This window comes from Berkeleyomyces rouxiae, assembly GCF_048999995.1.
Source record: "Berkeleyomyces rouxiae strain 22BRR77 chromosome Unknown BrBRR77_ptg000003l, whole genome shotgun sequence".
Lineage (NCBI taxonomy): Eukaryota > Fungi > Ascomycota > Sordariomycetes > Microascales > Ceratocystidaceae > Berkeleyomyces > Berkeleyomyces rouxiae.
The window spans coordinates 793,638-812,063 of record NW_027396493.1 but is presented as its reverse complement, the minus strand read 5'-3'; the positions used below and the strand labels follow the sequence as shown (position 1 = coordinate 812,063).

Here is an 18,426-nt window from a genome sequence, read left to right as displayed (position 1 = left end):
ATGCAGGTCGTTTCACCGAATTTGGACAAGGTTTCGGATGAACTTCGGCAACTCTTCGGAGGCTTCGGAGAGCTCGGACCGGGTCGGACTTGAGGTCCGTGGGTAGGATTCGCCTAATCCGGCAGGATGCAAAAAGGTCCGAAGTGTTCCGAGGGAAACTGAGGGATTCCGACGGGATCGGAGTTAACCTCGAGTTATCGCCGAAAACTCGGACATAAGGAGCTCACGGAGGGATATTGAGCCGATCGGGAACTTGCATTTGTAAGCACAAAAATGTCTATATAGTAGACCCAAATCCGCTGTTTAGTTTAGTCTTTCTTCTTCCTTTTTCTCTCCATCAAAAGATAATAAACAGCATTCTGGTCATAACTGCAAGACTCTCTTGTACTTAGTGAACCGCTCACAGTTAGGAAGACCATGGCGAGGGTAGTAGACTTCCAAGAAACGGCTGGCAAGATACTCGATATCCAGGCTGCGGCAGGCTATAAGGATGACACCCTTGGACAGATGGTCCACCACCGTCATGACGTGCTTGTAGACTTTTCCTTCCTTCTTGCACGGCGGGAGAGGGCCAATCAGATCTATGCCAATGTCACGCCAGATGCGGTCAGGTACCGGAAGGGGCTTCAGGAGACCTTGCTTGAGCTGGCGCATGACGTTCGTGCTACCGCAGATTTCGCAGTTGCGGCAGAACCGTTTGACATCCGCTGTGTAGTGCGGCCAGAAGTAAGTCTTGGAAACTTCCTGACACATGATTCTTTGGCCGGGGTGGACTAGTGTCACGGAATCGTGAATCTCTTGTAGCAAGGCTGTCCTCAGAGGTTCCCACTGGGGTACCCACAATCTTGATCTGTATCGCAGTCGACCTTCGGAGTCCAATGAGCATTCGGACAGTGACACTCGCCAATTAGTCTTCAAGCTGTCTGGCCATTTGGGCGCCTGAGAGGCAACCACTGCGCATGCTGCCGCATAGTCAGAGTCGGCTGACAATGCTTGTTCCCACAGTGTACTGAGGGCTTCCTTACGGAACGGGGATGGCAGTGTAACGCGAGCAGATCTGACTTTCAGGGCACCGTCGGGCAAACACTGGAGGAGCTGTTGGTTGCGAGCTTGTAGGCGGGGATCATCGGGACCTGAAGGCATGTGAAGACGGGAGAGAGCATCGGGCAGTGGGGACAGTTTCCCGGGACGGTGTTCCAGTGTTAGGTCAAACTCGCTTAGCAGGTTAGCCCAACGAGCTTGCCTCTCTGTTAACTGTTGCGCAGAGGTAAAATGCAACAAGTTCTTGTGGTCTGTTAACACTCGGATGGGTCCCTGGGCGCCACGTAACTCTCCTCTCCACTCTTTCAGGGCTCGGACAATTGCCAACATTTCTTTGTCATGGATCTCATAGTTGGACTCGGCAGGAGACAGCTTCTGGCTGATGTAGGCACATGGAAACAGGCCATCTGGATGCTGCTGCAATAGGACAGCTCCAGTGCTGTAGCCTGAAGAGTCAGCTTCGACAGTTGTTGGCAGAGAGTGGTCGAAGAGGCGCAAGACGGGCGAAGCACAGAAGAGATCTTTGAGTGACGAGAAGGCAGCTTGGCATTCTGGAGACCAGACGAAGGGAACTAGGTGACCAGTCAGTGAAGTGAGAGGGACGGCTACTTCGGCAAAGTTCTTGATGAACGGGCGGTAAAAATTGGCAAATCCTAGGAAGCCACGGAGCTCTTTCTTGGAACTGGGTACGGGCCAGTCTTTCACTGCTTGCACCTTGGCAGGATCCATTGTTGCTTTTCCAGGCTTGATGATGTAGCCCAGGTACTTGACTTCTTGTACACCGAACTCGCACTTGTCGATGTCAACCGTCAGTCCGGCCTTCACGAGCTTGGCTAGGACGTGGTTAACTTGTTCCTTGTGCTCGTCGAGGGAGCCATCGGTGTACACTAGGATGTCATCAACGTAAGCAGAACAAAACAGGTCGAGGTACTCTTGCAATACGGAATTCAGGAAGCGTTGGAATTGGGCAGGAGCATTGGACAAACCAAACGGCATCACGTTCCATTCAAAGGAGCCCAGGCGCGTACGGAAAGCGGTCTTCCATTCGTGGCCTGGCTCGATACGGATATTATGGAACGCTGCAACGACGTCAAGCTTAGTGAACCACTTTGAACGGCTGATTTTTTTTTTTTTTTTTATTCATTACTCGCATGGAACCTGACAGGGTTATGGCGAGGTGTATATTAATACTATATACGAATCAAGGTTTAACGGAATCTCAAACAAGCTAGCTACTATACATAATATACTCCAATCCCCTGGCAGGGAGGCAGTTACATCTAAGATCCCACAAATATAATCCCCAAGTTATGACAGAAAGGAAATACATGAATAGCTTTTGGTATGAATTTCCAACGAGCAGCACTAACCCCAAGTGCCCCAGTTAAGGTTGACTGCTCGTAGAAAATTGGCGTCACTGGTAGGAATCGAACCTACGACTTCTCGGTAGCCAACCGAAAAGCCTTGCCAGGTGCTATACCACTGCACCACAGCGACAACGGCTGATTTGGCGTAGTGTTTCCTTGAAGTTGGGTAACGGGTATCTATCCTTCTTCATCAGCTTGTTCAACAGACGGTAGTCCACGCAGAATCTAAGTCCACCGCCAGGTTTCTTGACGAACAGGATGGGGGCAGCAGCAGTGGAACTACTCATTCGAATGAACTTCTTGTTCAGTAGGTTCAGTAACGTTTGGCGCAGTACTATCAACTCATCGTGGGACCCACGGTTACAACATTGACCCCCACAGATATACACCTGCATCAAAAATGGCCAAATCGACAGAAAAACTCACCAAAACGACTCTGAGCAACAGCTCAATTGATTCTAAGACTAGTTCGAGCAGTGCATCGAACAAAATAGACAAGAAACCGACCGCGCGCGATGAAACGCGCCGCACGACGCGCCTGGGGCTGAGTTTTGCCCAGATGGCGAGCCAGGAACCGCGTTCCGACGACGACGAGCTGCTGCGTTCACCGTCGCAGCCTGCGCCCGTCACCTCATCGATGAAAGTCGATGCAGGTGTTGAAGATGCGCCGGTGGTTGAGATTCCCTCGACACCCGACTCGCGCGACTCGGACGCGACAACGCCGACGCCTAATGCACTGGATGGGAACCTGTTCGTGTTCAGCCAGGCTCAGCGCGATGAGAACGACACCAACAACACCAACAACACCAACAACACCAACAACGACCAGACGATTCCGGCGAAGCGCGCCCGAGAGATTGCTCTCATGTTGGAGCGCAAGCGCCGGCGCGACGAGCAGAACGCCGCCATCATGAACGAGGTCTTCCTTGTTCTAGAACGACTCAAGGAGTCAGCCTCCGAGGCCCAGCTGATGCGCATCCTGCGCCAGTTTGGCAACGAGTGCGGGCTCGTCGTAATGTCGCGCCACGACCACAAAACGCTGGTTGAGATGGAAGTCTCAAAGGCTGCCCGCCCCAAGCCAGCACACGAGGCTGCAGCCGTGGCTGCGTACAGCGAGGCTGCGACACAGACACCTGAGGTGCCAGCCGCGCCTTCTGTCCTGGGCAGTGAGCCCTGTACCAGAACCACTGGGGAGCCGGTTTTAGAACCCCCCTGCAAAAAAAACGCCACCCCTGCGCCTAAGGCCAATAAGCGCAGACGCCGCGGCAAAAAGGCCAAAAAAAATGCTGCGACCGCCGCAACCGCCGCAACCGCCGCAACCGCCGCCACTGACCAGGCTGATGCTATGGTCATCGACACCGCTGGCGACCAGTCCAGCACACCCGACACCACTACCTCGACCACCACCTCGACCGCCACTACTACTACCGATGACGCCGCCTCGCCTCCCGCCCCGGACACGGCTATGGCTGATGCCGACGCGCCCACTGAGTCCCCCGACACGTGGACCGTAGTCGCCAAGCGCGCCCAGAAGAAGGCTGCCGACAAAACCACGACCCCCGCCCCCAACACGACCACCACCACGACCACCACGACTGCCCCTCGCGAGAAAACGGCCGTCGTTATTGTCACCACACCCGAGTCGAGAGCCAGCGCGCTGCCCCAGCGACGCGTGCGCGACGCGGTGAACCGCCTTCTTGGCAAGACTGCAGTGTCTGCGGTCCAGCGCACCAAGGCGGGCAACATCTTGCTGCACGCTGTGGACAGTGAGGCCGTCAGATTGATGACCTCCAATCTGCAGCGCGTGGTCAAGGAGCTGTCCTGCTTTGGCGCCTGCGAGTTCACGCGCGCCACATCTCCCGGCTCCAGAACACACAAGTCGTCAAAGCTCTGCTTTGTCATCCACGGTGTGCCGATTGAAGACGGTTTCGACAGTCTCAAGGAGCTGCCCAAGGACATGGCGGACTTCAACGGCGTCAAGATCTCCGACTCGCTGCGCTGGCTTGTGGTCCCTGCCAAGGGTAAGCAGGCTGGCTCGGTGGTCGTCGAGGCCCTGACCCAGGCTGACTACGACAAGTGTGTCGGGTGGTCGCTGTGGTGCAGTGGTATAGCACCTGGCAAGGCTTTTCGGTTGGCTACCGAGAAGTCGTAGGTTCGATTCCTACCAGTGACGCCAATTTTCTACGAGCAGTCAACCTTAACTGGGGCACTTGGGGTTAGTGCTGCTCGTTGGAAATTCATACCAAAAGCTATTCATGTATTTCCTTTCTGTCATAACTTGGGGATTATATTTGTGGGATCTTAGATGTAACTGCCTCCCTGCCAGGGGATTGGAGTATATTATGTGTAGTAGCTAGCTTGTTTGAGATTCCGTTAAACCTTGATTCGTGTATAGTATTAATATACACCTCGCCATAACCCTGTCAGGTTCTGTAAGGCTTTACGGTCTAAAGGAGAACGCTTTTAGAACAGCAGAAATAAATTAAGAAACAGATAAAGAGAAAAGACTAATGTACAAGAAAACGGGCGGAAACAACACTATCTATATACGCGCGGTAGAGGTATGACGCGTACCCTTGACAACGACGGTGTGCACACGGGTTTGGCAGGCGGTGAGTAACGGCGGTGTGCAAGGCGGTGTGGACGGCGGTGTAAACGGCGGTGAGGGCGGAGCCTGAGCCTACCTCGATCCATAGATCGTTACAATCGCCTCCTCCTCCCTCTCCTCCGGGGGACTGCTGGCAACTTCCAGGGGCACTCGTGGGTCTGCTCGTATCTCTCGAGCGCTGCTGTGTCTAGGACGTGTGACAAGGGTTCCCATGTTGGCTCTGCCCATCCAGTCCACTGGACGAGCACTTTGTGACGTTTGTCGACGACCTTGTGTTGTAGGATCTCGTCGACAAGGTACTCGCCAGCCACTAAATCGCCGGAGGCTTCTTCGGGCGCGATTGCAGGTGGTTCCGGGTTGGCTAAGACTTGGGAAGGCAGAGGGTCATCACGGGCGCGGCGGACAAGACTCACGTGGAAGACGGGGTGGATACCGGTGGGCGTGTCTAGTTTGACAGCGTGCGTACCGACGACTTGGATAACGCGGTAGGGCAAGGCAAGCCAGTCGAGTGTCTTCGAGGGGCGGATGGTGCGCACGTTGCGCAGACGCAGGTAGACTCGGTCGCCGACTTTGAAAGCTTCCGCTGCCTGGCGTCCCCGGTTGGCATGTCGTTCCTGTGTTTCAAGGGCGAATGCCATGGAGGCCTGGGCGAACGCGGTTGCGTCGCGGTGCTTGGCGAGCCAGTTGTGGCCGGCAGTGGCGGGGGAAACGGTGGAGCCTGGTTCATGGTCGGTAGTCATGTCAAGGGGGTCAATGTTGTAACCATGGGTGAAGAAAAAAGGGGAAAGGCCAGTGGCAGTAGCAGTGCGATTGTTCAGGGCGACCTGGGCTTGGGGGAGAAGTGCAGCCCAGTCGTCTTGCAGGAAAACAGTGAAGGCACGGAGGTAGGTCTCGATCTCCTGGTTGGAGCGCTCTTGGGCGCCGTCGGTCTCGGGATGGAACGCAGTGGAGAGGCGGCGGGTGATGGAGAGCTGGCGACAGACTTCTGTCCAGAATAAACCGGTGAACTGGGGACCTCGGTCGGACGTGATGGCGCGGGGTAGACCATGGTGGGCAAAGACGTGTGTGATGAAGGCTCTGGCTACGTCAGAGGCAGTATACGATTTCAGCGGTATCAAGATTTTACTCTTTGACAGCCGGTCTGTAATACCTAAGATAGTAGTGCAGCCTTCGGACTCAGGGAGACCGACGATGAAATCCATGGCGAGTTCTTGCCAGGCACGGTCCGGGACGGGCAGGGGCTTCAGGAGGCCACGCTTCTGGTCGCGCCAAATCTTGCTTTTACCGCAAGTGTCGCAATTACCAACGAAGCGGCGGACATCGTCAGAGAGGCCAGGCCAAGCGTAGGAGCGGCTGACTAGATCACGGGTTGCTGATCCTCCAGGGTGACCGGTAAGCGTGGAGTCGTGGACTTGCTGGATGATACGAGTGCGAAGGGGCTCGTAGTACGGGATCCACAGGCGGTCACGCCAGAGGAGACGGGTGGCGGAGTCGAGGGTACACTCGCTGATCTGCCAAGGAAGGCCCCACTCGTTGGGGAACGAGCGGGCTTGTTCTTGGACAGCTTGTCGCGCTTGCCAATAACGTTCGTTATGGGTAAGTGCCGAGTGCCAGAGGGTCTGGAGTTCCGGGTCAGCAAAAGGGGCATCTAGGGCAGCGTGGTCGAGGGTCAGGGTTCCTTCAGGGTCTTTGTCAGGCTCTTTAGCCCAAACGGCGGCGGCAATGACGAAGTCGGGCCCGTCAGGGCGCAGAACTTGGTGGACACGGGACTGGAGGCGTTCATCGGAGAGGTCTTGGGGCAGGTCTTGGTCGCGGCGGGAAAGGGCATCGGAGGTCACTTGAGTAACGCCGGGTCGATGAATTAACCGAAAGTCGAACTCGGACAATTCATGGGCCCAGCGGCGTTGGCGTTCTGACAGGGTTCTTTGCTTCTGGAAGTACAAAAGGTTCTGGTGGTCGGTGTGTACTTCGAACGGGATGCCAGCGAGGTAGGAGCGCCAAGCGCGGAGGCAGGAGTGGATGGCCAACATTTCCTTATCGTGGATAGGATAGTTGACTTCCGCTGGGCTGAGCTTTCGCGAGAAGTAAGCAACAGGACGCCAAAGAGAATCAGCACCTTGCTGTCTGAGGGAACCTCCCAGGGCCCAGCCGGAAGCATCGGCTTCAACGATGGTGGGGAGGTCAGGGTCGAAGGTGGCAAGGAGCGGGGCAGAGACAAGGGCCTTCTTCAAAGCTTCAAACGAACGGAGTTGTTCGTCTTCCCACTTGAAGGGTTGGTCCTTCTTGGTCAGCAGAGTCAGGGGAGCAGCGACGGTGGAGTATTCGGGGACAAAACAGCGGTAGAAGTTGGCAAACCCAAGAAAACTACGGACTCCGCGGACAGACGTGGGAGCCTCCCATTCCTGGATAGCTTTGACTTTGTCTGGGTCTGCACGGATGCCGGAGCCGGGTTCAACAATGAAGCCGAGGTACTTGATGGACGGGGATTCGAATTCACTTTTATCCCAGTCAAGCTGTAAGCCAGCATCTCCGAGAGCGCGGATGATCTGACAGACAAGGTTACGGTGTTCTTTGCGGGAGTCAGAGCTGTAGATCACTACATCGTCGAGGTAAGCAGAGCAGGAGATACCGAGCCAGCGGGAGAGCACATGATTGATAAAACGTTGGAAAGCAGCAGGAGCACCAGTGAGGCCGAAAGGGGTGACTAGCCATTCATACGCTCCGAGATGGGTGCGGAAGGCCGTGTAGGCTTCACTACCTTCTTTCAGGCGGAGACGGTGGAACGCGGAGATTACATCGACCTTGGAGACGTACTTGGCGGCAGCGATGTCACGGAGGGTGTCGTTGATCAGTGGTAACGGGTAACCATCCTTCTCTGTGACGCTGTTCAGGGCACGGTAGTCTACGCAAAAACGAAGACCACCACCAGGTTTCTTCACGAAGATGACAGGAGCACCTCCCTCAGCACTACTGGCTCGGATAAAGCCAGCGTCGAGCAAGTCGTAGAGAGTTTTCCGGAGCAGCAGCAGTTCTTCTCGGCTCATTGAGTACAGAGGGCACGAGGGCGGGGACAAGCCTGGTTTAAGGCGGATCTCTGTATCAATGCCAGGGCGGTTCGGGGGGAGCTCGGAAGCTTTCTTCCTGTCGAAAGCGTCGATGACAGGAAGGAGCCACTCGGGACAGTTGGCGCGGGGGTCGGTGTAAATTTTGGCCTTGAGGGCCTTCTCAATGTCGTGAAGAGTGGCGGAGAAGATGCGGACATTGTGAGAACGGCGGGCTCTGAGGTGAAAGGCGCGGACGGCGTGGGCAGTAACAGGGAGGACATCGGGATTGGCAGTACAGTTGGTAAGACGAAGGGGAGTGGGCAAGCGGATGAAGACTTCGTTCTGGGCAGGGCGGAGGGAAGCGTCGTGCTTGGCAATCCAGCCTTGACCCAGGATGAGGTCCTCAGTCTGACCAGGGACGATGTAAGCGTAGAGTTTCTCGTCCAATCCTCCGAGACCAAGGTCAAAAACGGCGACTTGATCGATGACGGGTGGGTTTTGGTCATTAACTACTTGAGCAATTGGACGAGGGCAGATGGGCAGGATAGTAGCGTGGGCGCGGGTGGCGGTGCGCGGAGAGACGGTGGCAAGACACAGGCAACCGGAGTCGACGAAGGCAGAGGTAGAACAAGTTTTATTGAGAACAACATCTATATAGGTACCTCTAGCCCCCATTTCCTCCCGAGCGATCTTCTCTCCTTGGGGCTCTAGACGGCGACGTTCGCCTAGAGCTCTCCATTTCCCGACATGTCGCGGGACGCGGGCGTGGGCACAGGCAGGGGCAGAGCTGGGGTCGGCGCAGCAAGCTGGGGAAGGTTGGTGGAGCGGACAGGGACGGTAGTAGTGGGGACAAAGTTCAGTGGACAGTTCTGGCGCAGATGGCCAGTCTGGCGGCAGCGGAAGCAGGCGCGGTTGCGGCGGAGGCGCTCGCGCTCCTCGTCGGTCAGGGGCTGAAGGGCCGTGGCAGTGACAGTGGGAGTCCAATCCATAGCATCGGGGTGACGAGCAGCAGCCGACGGGGGAACGGAGGAAACAAAAGGGCCAGCAGGAGCAGGGGAAACAGGGTGGGCAGCGTACGGAGAGTAGGTCGTGTTATCAGTGAAAGCGGAGTAGTGGCCGCGGCGGGGACGAGGTAGGAATTGCTCAGCCTTGGAAGCGACGTTTTGCATGCAGTTGGTAAATTCAGGGTACGTCGCGGGGACGTTGACATAGACCATCGCTTGTCGGAGGGCAGGCGCCATGGCGGTTTGCAACTTCGAAATGCGGTTGCGGTCGCCAATGATGTTGGCGTCCTGGAGGACTTTTTCGAAGCGGGGCAGGAACAAGGCGAAGGGTTCAGAGGGTCCCTGGCGCATGTTGTCCAGGTGGAAGAGAGCACGGTCAGCAGCAAAGGGGTCGATGAATATGGAGTCCAAGTACTCCAGGAACTGGTGGGGCCCGGTGTCGTTCAGCAAGCCCTGCTCGAAGTACGCCACGACGAGGTTCTGGGCTTCTACCGTCATACGCGCAAAAAGGTACGCGTATTGCTTGCGGTGGTCACCGATTGACTCGCTGTCCAGTGCAAGCTTGGAGCGGGCACTCAGGGCCCAGACGCGGTAGGCAGAGCGTTGGCCGGAAAACAAGGCGATATCCGGGAGGGCACGCTTCCTCGGTTCGAGGTTTCTTTCCGTAGTTGCAACGGGCACGGGAGCAGCGGGGACAGCAGTGGGGACAGGGGACGCAGGGACGACGGCGGGAGCGGAAGTAGCGGTGGCAGCACGGGCAAAAGCTTGGAGATCGGCGATGGCCTGATCTCGTTTTTGTTGGCCACTGTTGAACTCGTCGCGCAATTGTTGTTGCGCGTGGTCGTGCTTCTCGTTGAGCTGCTGGATGGCTTGCAGCAGATCTTGAAGCGACGGGGCCGCCGGGGCTGGAACAGGGACAGTAGGATCGGACATGGCTGTCGGAGGAGGCTCAGAGTCGAAGAAGACGGTGTTGTTGGAAGTGGTGTCAGAGTCGGGGTCGGTGGTAGGTGCACAGTAGGGCATGTGACGGTGGAACAAAAGAGGAACAGAGAGAAACGATGTACAGGTGGCGGGTGGTAACGAGGAAAAGGTACGAAGACAGGGTAAAAGAAACGAGGACAGTGTAAACAAGGGTAGATCTGTTTCTATTGTAAGGCTTTACGGTCTAAAGGAGAACGCTTTTAGAACAGCAGAAATAAATTAAGAAACAGATAAAGAGAAAAGACTAATGTACAAGAAAACGGGCGGAAACAACACTATCTATATACGCGCGGTAGAGGTATGACGCGTACCCTTGACAACGACGGTGTGCACACGGGTTTGGCAGGCGGTGAGTAACGGCGGTGTGCAAGGCGGTGTGGACGGCGGTGTAAACGGCGGTGAGGGCGGAGCCTGAGCCTACCTCGATCCATAGATCGTTACAATCGCCTCCTCCTCCCTCTCCTCCGGGGGACTGCTGGCAACTTCCAGGGGCACTCGTGGGTCTGCTCGTATCTCTCGAGCGCTGCTGTGTCTAGGACGTGTGACAAGGGTTCCCATGTTGGCTCTGCCCATCCAGTCCACTGGACGAGCACTTTGTGACGTTTGTCGACGACCTTGTGTTGTAGGATCTCGTCGACAAGGTACTCGCCAGCCACTAAATCGCCGGAGGCTTCTTCGGGCGCGATTGCAGGTGGTTCCGGGTTGGCTAAGACTTGGGAAGGCAGAGGGTCATCACGGGCGCGGCGGACAAGACTCACGTGGAAGACGGGGTGGATACCGGTGGGCGTGTCTAGTTTGACAGCGTGCGTACCGACGACTTGGATAACGCGGTAGGGCAAGGCAAGCCAGTCGAGTGTCTTCGAGGGGCGGATGGTGCGCACGTTGCGCAGACGCAGGTAGACTCGGTCGCCGACTTTGAAAGCTTCCGCTGCCTGGCGTCCCCGGTTGGCATGTCGTTCCTGTGTTTCAAGGGCGAATGCCATGGAGGCCTGGGCGAACGCGGTTGCGTCGCGGTGCTTGGCGAGCCAGTTGTGGCCGGCAGTGGCGGGGGAAACGGTGGAGCCTGGTTCATGGTCGGTAGTCATGTCAAGGGGGTCAATGTTGTAACCATGGGTGAAGAAAAAAGGGGAAAGGCCAGTGGCAGTAGCAGTGCGATTGTTCAGGGCGACCTGGGCTTGGGGGAGAAGTGCAGCCCAGTCGTCTTGCAGGAAAACAGTGAAGGCACGGAGGTAGGTCTCGATCTCCTGGTTGGAGCGCTCTTGGGCGCCGTCGGTCTCGGGATGGAACGCAGTGGAGAGGCGGCGGGTGATGGAGAGCTGGCGACAGACTTCTGTCCAGAATAAACCGGTGAACTGGGGACCTCGGTCGGACGTGATGGCGCGGGGTAGACCATGGTGGGCAAAGACGTGTGTGATGAAGGCTCTGGCTACGTCAGAGGCAGTATACGATTTCAGCGGTATCAAGATTTTACTCTTTGACAGCCGGTCTGTAATACCTAAGATAGTAGTGCAGCCTTCGGACTCAGGGAGACCGACGATGAAATCCATGGCGAGTTCTTGCCAGGCACGGTCCGGGACGGGCAGGGGCTTCAGGAGGCCACGCTTCTGGTCGCGCCAAATCTTGCTTTTACCGCAAGTGTCGCAATTACCAACGAAGCGGCGGACATCGTCAGAGAGGCCAGGCCAAGCGTAGGAGCGGCTGACTAGATCACGGGTTGCTGATCCTCCAGGGTGACCGGTGAGCGTGGAGTCGTGGACTTGCTGGATGATACGAGTGCGGAGGGGCTCGTAGTACGGGATCCACAGGCGGTCACGCCAGAGGAGACGGGTGGCGGAGTCGAGAGTACACTCGCTGATCTGCCAAGGAAGGCCCCACTCGTTGGGGAACGAGCGGGCTTGTTCTTGGACAGCTTGTCGCGCTTGCCAATAACGTTCGTTATGGGTAAGTGCCGAGTGCCAGAGGGTCTGGAGTTCCGGGTCAGCAAAAGGGGCATCTAGGGCAGCGTGGTCGAGGGTCAGGGTTCCTTCAGGGTCTTTGTCAGGCTCTTTAGCCCAAACGGCGGCGGCAATGACGAAGTCGGGCCCGTCAGGGCGCAGAACTTGGTGGACACGGGACTGGAGGCGTTCATCGGAGAGGTCTTGGGGCAGGTCTTGGTCGCGGCGGGAAAGGGCATCGGAGGTCACTTGAGTAACGCCGGGTCGATGAATTAACCGAAAGTCGAACTCGGACAATTCATGGGCCCAGCGGCGTTGGCGTTCTGACAGGGTTCTTTGCTTCTGGAAGTACAAAAGGTTCTGGTGGTCGGTGTGTACTTCGAACGGGATGCCAGCGAGGTAGGAGCGCCAAGCGCGGAGGCAGGAGTGGATGGCCAACATTTCCTTATCGTGGATAGGATAGTTGACTTCCGCTGGGCTGAGCTTTCGCGAGAAGTAAGCAACAGGACGCCAAAGAGAATCAGCACCTTGCTGTCTGAGGGAACCTCCCAGGGCCCAGCCGGAAGCATCGGCTTCAACGATGGTGGGGAGGTCAGGGTCGAAGGTGGCAAGGAGCGGGGCAGAGACAAGGGCCTTCTTCAAAGCTTCAAACGAACGGAGTTGTTCGTCTTCCCACTTGAAGGGTTGGTCCTTCTTGGTCAGCAGAGTCAGGGGAGCAGCGATGTTACGGGTCGTGGACCCGATGTTGGATCATCTTTGGGCTGATCCATGTTGACCCACTTTTTGTGTGATTTGAAGTTGGGTCCACTTTCGGGTTAGGGTTTGTGGACCCACTTTTAGTCGACCAGGGTGCGACCCACTTTTTGTGTCACAAGGGTCGGGACCCACTTTTATGTGCACGGATGTTGCTCCACTTTTATTGTACAGGGGTCATAGGGCTGGTTGCCCTGGTGGGGCGCACACAACTGGATTGTCGAACGCCTATAAAGCAGAGCCAGTTCCCCCATCTTTAGTTTAGATTTTCTTCTTCCTTTTCTTTCTTTTCTTCCCTATGTTAAAGATAATAAACAGCATTTGGTCATAACTATGAGATTCTCTCATACTTAGTGAAACCCGTCACATATTATCTTTAACATCTTCTTGAGTTTTCTCACGATCCCCTGGAGTTACGGGATCCGTTCAAGAAGTTTTATATACAGTTTTCATCCCTCTATTTGGATATGTTCCTATCCCTGTTCTACCTGTTTGTTTTTATCCTATTTGGGCAAGTGCAATCTTATGCCATGTTGAGCCCTAGGACCCCCAGTTTTCCGCCTTTCCTCCCCGCCACGTTGCCACCCCAGGTCGCCACCATGCCCCAGCAGACCGAAGTCAACCCGCAGCCTGATGTTACCACGTTCCAGTTGTTACAGTCAGTGCATCAGCTGTTATCGAGCCAACAATGTTCCCCCTCTCCCACACACAATATCTCATGGCCCCAGTGGGATGGTCAGCCCTCTTCGTTCAAGCGTTTCTTCAATCAACTGAAGCTTAGAGCCCGGATCAGCCATCGCCACCGCCTCACTCCCAGCGAAATATGTTTCGAAATCTTTATGAGTATTCCCCAAAGCCAGCAGCCACGTTTGGATCTTTGGCTCGATCAAGGGGAAGCTCACGACTGGGACTGGGAGAAGCTTTTAGAACACATCAACGACCAGTTCACCGACAAGCAAGCTGTGATGAAGGCAGGTCAGAAGTTGATGACCATGAGAATGGGAGAAGCGCAGACTTTCAACGCGTTTCTGCAAGACTACGAATATTCGCTGAGCGCCTGTGGAGGTTGGCATTGGCCCGACAGATGCAAGATCCTATTCATAGATGCGGCCCTCAACGACACATTACAGTACCACCTCACTCCGAAGAAGTTACCCGACGACGATTACAACAAGTGGGTGACGAAAGTACGGACTATAGCTGGAAGAGTTGAGTGCTTGCCGCAATACGAAGCAAGATATAGAGAAGGATCTAGCAGCACGTGGTATGTGCAACAGCCAGTCGACCAAGAGGAGTTCCCGATCCCTGAAGCCGCGGAAGAATCGACAGACGAAGAAGACACCGAAGACGGACCCGAAGTACAGGTCCGGAAAGTACAGTTTCAGCAGAAGTCAGAAGTAGCAGCGTTGATCTCCCAGTTGGAGACCGCTGCCAAGATTATAGAAAAGAAGAGCCAGCAGAAGTTTGCTGAACCCCCGAAGCCACGAGCGCCATGGAGAGCGCAATCTGATATCGAAAAGGCACGACTACGACAAGCCTGTTTCCGTTGTTTAGAGCAGGGCCATCGTTCGTTTAGGTGCCCGAAGTTTCGCCCAGCAGAATCGCCCGCAGAAGTACATGCAACGACAACCCCGGAGAACCACAGTATCGACAAGAAGGTTACCAGGAGAGAATCCCCCACGAAGGACCGGCATGAACCTATTTCGCCACGAAAGACAAAGATTACGGATGCCCCCAAACAAGCGATTTCCCAGATGCATTCGTCCCCGTTCCTGATCGAAGCTTTTATCGACAACTCCTTCTACTGTGACGCCTTGTTCGATAGCGGATGCCTAGTAACGTCAGCCTTCAACGAATCGTTGGTGAAAAAGAAAGGCTTGCAACGGATGCCGATAACGAAGCGTGAGCTACGGTTAGCCGAGAATGACGAAAAGAAGAGATGGATTTCGGAAATTGCCTTTTGTGAGCTCGACATCGACGGACGCAAAGAAACAGTCTATGGTTACGTTATCCCCAATCTAGCTTACGACATGATTTTGGGAAAGCCATGGATGGAGCGCAACGATGTCGTTTATTTGGCCAAGGAACGAGTTATTCGTCTAGGTTCCGGAGCTGACGCCCTTATGGTTCGAGAGAAAGGTTGGCTCGACGCGCATGTTCCAGGCGCAAAGGCAAACATGGTTATGGCCTCTGTTTTCGCCGCTGAGATTCGCCATAGCAAGAAAAAGAAGGAAGAGATCCAGGTTTTCGCCGCCACGATCCACGACATCAACAAGGCTCTTGAAGTTAAGCGTCGCATGACCCTAGGAGAGATTACCGAGCAGCTTCCCGAAGAACTGAAGCACCTCGGCCACGTGTTTTTAGACGATGAGAAACGAGATTTGCCGCCCAACCGCCCCGGTATCGACCACGCTATCAAGTTAACCAAGGACAACAACGGCAAAGAGAAAGAAGTCCCGTGGGGCCCGCTGTACGGTATGTCTCGAGATGAACTCTTGGTCCTGCGTAAAACACTTTCGGATCACTTGGACAAGAATTGGATCCGAGCCAGCAGTTCGCCCGGTGGTGCGCCAGTCCTGTTTGTACGAAAGCCCGGGGGTGGCCTACGATTCTGTGTCGACTACCGTGGTATCAACGCCATCACGGAGAAAGACCGCTACCCCCTGCCCCTCATTAGCGAGACGCTGCGTTCGTTAGCCAAGGCCCGTTACTTCACCAAGGTTGACGTCCGCGCTGCGTTTCACAAGATTCGTGTCAAAGAGGGCGATGAATGGAAGACGGCTTTCCGGACAAGATTTGGACTATACGAGTGGCTTGTTACGCCTTTTGGACTTACTGGAGCACCAGCGACCTTCCAAAGATACATCAACAGCACTCTGCGTGAACATTTGGACGATTTCTGTTCCGCCTACCTCGACGATGTGTTGATTTATACCGATGGTAGTCGCAAGGAGCACATGGAAAAGGTCGAGCTCGTGCTGAAGAAGTTGGGAGATGCGGGTCTGTGTTTGGACCTTAACAAGTGCGAGTTCGCAGTTACGGAAACGAAGTATTTGGGTTTCATCATTCAGGCCGGCCAAGGAGTCAAGGTTGACCCAGCGAAGGTTGCCGCTATACGAGAATGGGTTCCGCCGACCAACGTCAAAGGGGTCCGCAGTTTTATCGGATTCGCCAATTTTTATCGTCAGTTCATCGACTCGTTTAGCGAAGTGGCGGCCCCTTTGGTCAGTTTAACGAAGAAGGGTGTCCCGTGGAAATGGGGCCAAGCCGAAGAGAGCGCGTTCGAGACGCTCAAGAATTTGTTCATCACGGCACCAGTTTTAGCAATGTGGGACGAAGACCGAACGACGGTGGTGGAGTGCGACTGCTCTGGTTGGGCACTTGGAGGCACTCTATCCCAGGTTGATGATGACGGCAAGTTGCGTCCGGTTGCGTTTTTCTCCAAGAAGTTGAGTCCTGCCGAAGTTAACTACGAGATTCATGACAAGGAGCTTTTGGCAGTGGTTAAGTGCCTTGAGGAATGGCGAGGCGAACTTAAGAGTTTGGGAGCGCCTTTCAAGATTTTGTCCGACCACAAGAACCTACAGTATTTCATGACGACTCGCAAACTTTCGGAGCGCCAGGTTCGGTGGTCGCAGATGCTTTCGGAGTTCGATTTTAAGCTGGAGTTTCGGTCAGGCAGCAAGAGTGGAAAGCCCGACGCCCTCAGTCGACGACAGCAAGATGTTCCGCAAGGCGAAGATGACGACCGCCTGAAGTCTCGGATCATGAAGCTCATCAAGGACCAATGGATTCCCCACACAGCAACGGTGCCTGTGGCAGCTGGTGACATCGCAGAAAGCCCCGACAATGTCCCGGACGGATCACGACTGTTTGTGCAACCGCACCTCCAAGAGCTTTGGGACCAAGCGAAGGACCACGACTCGGATATGCAGGAAATGTACCAAGCTTTGGCAGCAGGCGAACGAAGTTTTCCCCCGTCGCTGACCAAGAAGATAACGATATCCATAGCCGAGTGCGAATTCGACCAACGTGGAGCACTGTTATATCGCCACAAGTTGTTTGTTCCAGAATGGGAACCCCTACGGACGGCACTGATTCAGAAGACGCACGACTCACACATCACAGGCCACCCCGGACGCGACGGCACGCTTGCCATTCTGTCCCGCGAGTTTTTCTGGCCAGGTATATCGCGAGATGTGAGACGTTTTTGTGCGAACTGCAATGTTTGTGGGCGGTCGAAAGTGTGGCGCGAGCGTAAGAAGGGATTACTGTTGCCGCTTCCGATCCCGCAGCGACCCCACTCGGAGCTGGGTATAGACTTCATGACTGAGCTCCCCGCGAAGAAATCGGGAGATCCCCGCTACCTGATGGTGATTGTTGACCGTCTAACGGGAGGTGTTGCCTTGGAAGCCATGAACACGATGAAGGCCGAACAATGTGCAGAGAGTTTTCTGCAGTGTTACTGGAAGCACCATGGTTTCCCGCGCGCGCTGGTCTCTGATCGAGGCACTAACTGGACGAGCGAGTTTTGGACTCATCTTTGCAAGCTTACTGGTATCGAACAACGGTTGTCGACAGGTTTCCACCCACAGACTGACGGCGCAACGGAACGGATGAATCAAGAAGTTTTGACATACTTGCGATCGTTCATCACCTATTCGCAGTATGATTGGCCAGACTTGCTCCCCTCGGCCATGTTGGCGATCAACAACCGGAATACCTCGATGGGAATGAGTCCGTTTTTCCTGACGCACGGTTATCACGTCAGCCCAATCGAGCAAGTTACAGCAGAAGAGTCCGTTCCGCGAAGGCTAGAACACCGAGACGCCGAGAAGTTCATTCAGAGACTCCACGAAGGCTGGGAGCTAGCACAGGCAGCCATGGCAGCGCGACAACAGGACATGGAAGATCAGGCCAACCGATCGAGAGGCCCCCAGGTTCGGTTCGAAGTCGGAGACACCGTGTGGCTAAAGCTCAAGAATATTTCGACGCCGCAGCTATCAAAGAAGCTTTCCTGGACGAACGCGATGTACAAAGTCAGGAAGATTGTCTCTCCCCACGTTGTTGAGTTGGACGTGCCGACAAATGTTCACCCGAGATTCCACGTCGATTTGCTCAAGCCCGCCAGCCAGAACCCGTTCCCGTCGCAAGAAACGGACGACACGCAACCGCCGCCAATTGAAGAAAACGAATACGGCGAACCCGAGTACCTTGTTGAACGAATCCTGAGAAGCCGCCAGAGACGCGTTGGAAGAGGCTACCGCAGAGAAGTTCTTGTCAAATGGGCCGGATACGCAGAGCCAGATTGGAGACCGCGCGTTGATTTCGAGGACACCGAAGCGCTTGAGATGTTTGAAGCCGAGTTTGGAACAGAAGACGATGTGGGCGTACCAGAAGCTGACGCCCGGACAGGCCCCCGCACACGGACGAGAGGAGGGGGGTAATGTTACGGGTCGTGGACCCGATGTTGGATCATCTTTGGGCTGATCCATGTTGACCCACTTTTTGTGTGATTTGAAGTTGGGTCCACTTTCGGGTTAGGGTTTGTGGACCCACTTTTAGTCGACCAGGGTGCGACCCACTTTTTGTGTCACAAGGGTCGGGACCCACTTTTATGTGCACGGATGTTGCTCCACTTTTATTGTACAGGGGTCATAGGGCTGGTTGCCCTGGTGGGGCGCACACAACTGG

The 18,426-nt window shown here is 55.2% G+C and overlaps 6 protein-coding genes across 6 annotated transcripts; 2 read left to right on the top strand and 4 right to left on the bottom strand.

The window, feature by feature from the left end:
• Positions 1 to 12: 12 nt before the first annotated feature.
• Positions 13 to 2,695, bottom strand: BROUX77_003401 (uncharacterized protein; the record flags this gene model as incomplete). The annotated part of the gene is made up of 3 exons (XM_073748049.1): positions 13 to 113; positions 405 to 2,120; positions 2,539 to 2,695. The coding sequence occupies 3 exons, from the start codon at positions 2,693 to 2,695 to the stop codon at positions 13 to 15; spliced, it is 1,974 nt and encodes a 657-aa protein (XP_073605826.1).
• Positions 2,696 to 2,808: 113 nt separating this feature from the next.
• On the top strand, positions 2,809 to 4,560 carry BROUX77_003400 (uncharacterized protein; the record flags this gene model as incomplete). The annotated part of the gene is made up of 1 exon (XM_073748048.1): positions 2,809 to 4,560. The coding sequence occupies one exon, from the start codon at positions 2,809 to 2,811 to the stop codon at positions 4,558 to 4,560; it is 1,752 nt and encodes a 583-aa protein (XP_073605825.1).
• A 548-nt stretch (positions 4,561 to 5,108) lies between these two features.
• Positions 5,109 to 8,735, bottom strand: BROUX77_003399 (uncharacterized protein; the record flags this gene model as incomplete). Its single annotated transcript, XM_073748047.1, has 1 exon — positions 5,109 to 8,735. One exon carries the CDS (start codon positions 8,733 to 8,735, stop codon positions 5,109 to 5,111), a length of 3,627 nt encoding a protein of 1,208 aa, XP_073605824.1.
• A 50-nt stretch (positions 8,736 to 8,785) lies between these two features.
• Positions 8,786 to 10,087, bottom strand: BROUX77_003398 (uncharacterized protein; the record flags this gene model as incomplete). The annotated part of the gene is made up of 1 exon (XM_073748046.1): positions 8,786 to 10,087. The coding sequence occupies one exon, from the start codon at positions 10,085 to 10,087 to the stop codon at positions 8,786 to 8,788; it is 1,302 nt and encodes a 433-aa protein (XP_073605823.1).
• Positions 10,088 to 10,482: 395 nt separating this feature from the next.
• On the bottom strand, positions 10,483 to 12,420 carry BROUX77_003397 (uncharacterized protein; the record flags this gene model as incomplete). Its single annotated transcript, XM_073748043.1, has 1 exon — positions 10,483 to 12,420. One exon carries the CDS (start codon positions 12,418 to 12,420, stop codon positions 10,483 to 10,485), a length of 1,938 nt encoding a protein of 645 aa, XP_073605822.1.
• Positions 12,421 to 13,331: 911 nt separating this feature from the next.
• BROUX77_003396 (uncharacterized protein) lies at positions 13,332 to 18,179 on the top strand (the record flags this gene model as incomplete). Its single annotated transcript, XM_073748042.1, has 1 exon — positions 13,332 to 18,179. One exon carries the CDS (start codon positions 13,332 to 13,334, stop codon positions 18,177 to 18,179), a length of 4,848 nt encoding a protein of 1,615 aa, XP_073605821.1.
• Between the last annotated feature and the right edge of the window lie 247 nt (positions 18,180 to 18,426).